Below are 3,262 nucleotides of genomic sequence, written 5' to 3' on the forward strand. Positions count from 1 at the left end.
TTTATGTACTTAAACATGTAATTATTTTGTTTATATTTAATCATTTAATTTATTTATTTTTTAGGATGTTCACATTTTGTATTTTATGGAATCTTTTTATTTTTTAACCCATTTTTTGAACTTTGTGTTTATTTTGTGGCGTTTGTGAATTTCGTCTGTGTTCCTGATGATTGCGTGTTTTTTAGAGTTCAGCTGGATCTCTGTGGTTCTGGTTCTGGTTCTGGTTCTGCTGGTCCAGAGGTGAAACTGCTGCTGTCTGAGCTGAAACCAGAAGTTCCTTTTTCTTGTGTTTCTTCAGGTTTGTCTCCACCTGCTGGATCTTCTCCAGCTGCTCACAGGCGAATGCAGTGAAGCTCAGGACGGTTGAACAGAAGCTGAAGAGACAGAAACTGATCAAGTCGACTCTGTGATCAATAAGCTGTGTGACGTCCTGGTCCAACAGGTTCCGGGTGTTTGCCTTCGTCGTGACTCACTGGATGTGTCTCGTCTCGTTTGGCTTCAGGCTGCTGCCGTCACACAAACAGTCAAACCGGCAGCAAGTCCAAGCAGAACACAAGAGAACCAGAGAAACACCAGAAGAGAACCTGATTCTTCACGACTCAGCCAGAAAACACTGGAGCCTACAAAATAAAAGCCTCCCGTCACAGTAAAACATAGTTTCATATAATCCAAGAAGACATGAAGCCGGAGGAGCTTTAAATTGGTTTGTTGTGTAAAAATCAGAGTCCTTGCTCACTTCAGACAGTATTTCTGTATATGTTTGTGTTATTTATTTAATTCTGTTGGTTTTTATTTGTTCAAGTAGTTTCTTGTTGGTTGTATTTGTGTATATTTATGTGTATTTATGTGTATTTATGTGTATTTATGAATGAGTGCAGGTCTGATGGATCATCAAGCATCAGCAGTTTTAACAGGAAAAACTAAACCGTCATAAAGTCAACAACATTCTCACTTTGTCCAAAACATCCAAACTATTATTTCATTTATAAAAGGTATATTTACGGTTTCTACCTACTAATGATGAAGTAAAACGTATTCAGAAATGAATTCGTTTCAAACTATTCATTTGTTAAAAAAAGAAAAAGCAGAGACCTTTACTTTGAAGTGCAGGCCAGGACGGCTTCCTGTTGACGTGCGGGCGCCTTGACGTGTCCAGGTGAGCTCACACCGTCATGGGGCAGGTTTACTCGGAGGTAAGAGCAGATCTCACTTTTCTACTTTCTGATCGAAACCAAGTGATTTTTAATCCTTTATTCTGAAAGGTCATAAAGTCACCTGAGACAGACAAACAACAAACAAACAAACAAACCAACAGGTGGATCTGAACAGCTGCAGCCTTCAGACTGGATCTCAGGTTTGATCAGTGAAGCAGCTTCAGCCAGAAAACTGCTGCTTCAGAACCAGCTGCGGCAGAACCAAGACGGGTTCTGGATCCGGTGGAGGTTCAGAGGAAGCCAGAGGAGCGATAGCCACCGATGATCAATGATTCATAATGATTATGAGTGATTACAGGTGATCATGAGTTACTGGTGAGCTCTACCTGTCCAGAGGTGTTGCTCGTTAGTCTGGTGATGAAGGAAACGAAAGGTGAGGACAGACGGCGGGAACGGGTCTCATGAATGTACTGTTCAGCAGCAGGACGGTGAAGCTGCTCCGGTTCATCAGAACCATCTGTGAGCTTTTCTCTGATCAGCAGCCAGAAGCAGCTGCAGCTGGAAACTATGAGCACAGAACGTGGCGAGAACATCTGCCAACATCTGAGCTCAGCGGGTCGAAGCCAGACGGAGACGCTTCACTGGCTTTGGTTTGTAACCTCAGAGCTGTGGAGATGTTTGCTTCTGTTCTTCAGCAGGTCTTCAGCCTCCAGCGTTACAAGCCCTTCACAGCTACTAACCAATAGCAATGCAGCTCTGTATAGCCCCGCCCCCTCACCGCCCCAGGTAACCAATCAGAATGAGCGTCCAGGTCCACTTACCTTCGACAGCTGCTTCTGATCAACTCTGAAACGTCTGAACACGAACAAAACTCACCAAACGTTCTGCTGTTCGAGTGAAGACGAGAGTGTTGATGCAGGAGCTGGACACCCAGTGGGTCACTGGGACCACTGGGACCACTGGTTGAGGTTAGAGGACACTCAGGGGAACCTCATTCTCAGCTCCGACTCTCTGCTTTATGAAACCTTAACCTCCGTGAGACCTTCCTCTGGTCAGGTCGGGTCTTTGTCTTGTTGTCAGGCAGCAGAACCACGATCAAACAGGGACTGGAGCTCATCTGATAACAAACTGGTTTTGCTGGTTTTGCTGGTTTGTTTCAGCCGTCCTGTCAGGCAGCGTTCGACTCAGACGTCCAGCAGCTGTACCACCTGCTGACGGCCGACCCGTCTCACCTGAACGTCCAGGAGCAGCACAGCGGGGACACGCCCCTCATCGCTGCCTGTCGCCATGGCAACCTGGCCACCGTCAAATACCTGCTGGACAACAAGGCCGACGTCCACCTGACCAATAAGGTGCTGCCTCCTGATGATGTCATCGTGCTGCTGATGACCAATGAGATCTCATTCTGTCTGTCTGTCTGTCCTCCAGAAACAGAGGACGTGTCTCCACTACGCCTCCAGGAGAACGTTCTCGCTGCTCGACTACCTGATGATCTGCATCCTGATGCCCGTCCTGCTGCTCGGTTACTTCATCATGGTATGGACTCGCTCGGCCAATCAGCAGCCTGCGTGGGGGTGATGTCGTTGACGCGGTAGAGTTGCGTGTCTCAGACGTGTGTGTTTGTGTTGCAGCTGCAGCGACAGCGACGGAACGCCGCCCTGATGGAGGCGCTGCTGCACAGCGGCGTCGACGTCAACGCCATCGACTACGTGAGTTGATTTACCGTCAAAGTGACGCCATCATGAGCCCAGAGCGCCAAATGAAACCGCCTTAAACCGCCTTAAACCGCCTTAAACCGCCTTAAACCGCCTTAAACCGCAAATAGACACCAGACACATCCATGACTAAATCAAATCAACATTTATAAAAGGCTTTTAAAACACGTTTAAAAAAGAAGTTTGGATTTAACCTCCAAACTCTGTGCAGTTTCTGGATGTTTTCTGTCTCATGTTCCTTCACCGAGGTTCATGTTCCTCTGCAACATCAAGTCCAGCAGCTCTGTGGAACCAGAACATGAAGGAGGAGACAGAACCCAGAGACGTCTGCTGTCAGCAGGACTCAGAACCACGGAGACCACAGCAGAGACGTTTCTCTGGTTATTTATTTTA

General features: G+C 46.9%; 1 protein-coding gene across 1 annotated transcript in view; it reads left to right on the forward strand.

Annotated features, from left to right (window-relative positions):
• The first annotated feature begins 1,117 nt into the window (after positions 1-1,117).
• The window catches only part of ankrd22 (ankyrin repeat domain 22), a 3,856-nt gene continuing 1,711 nt past the window's right edge, over positions 1,118-3,262 (forward strand). Inside the window, exons 1-4 of the mRNA XM_008304582.1 lie at positions 1,118-1,193; positions 2,315-2,506; positions 2,583-2,690; positions 2,786-2,863. Of these exons, the coding sequence (XP_008302804.1) occupies positions 1,173-1,193; positions 2,315-2,506; positions 2,583-2,690; positions 2,786-2,863 (399 nt within the window). The 5' untranslated portion in view covers positions 1,118-1,172. The remainder of the gene's footprint in view (positions 1,194-2,314; positions 2,507-2,582; positions 2,691-2,785; positions 2,864-3,262) is intronic.

The sequence above is a fragment of the Stegastes partitus genome, unplaced genomic scaffold (assembly GCF_000690725.1).
Source record: "Stegastes partitus isolate 25-593 unplaced genomic scaffold, Stegastes_partitus-1.0.2 Scaffold2259, whole genome shotgun sequence".
In the NCBI taxonomy this organism is placed as follows: Eukaryota; Metazoa; Chordata; class Actinopteri; family Pomacentridae; genus Stegastes; species Stegastes partitus.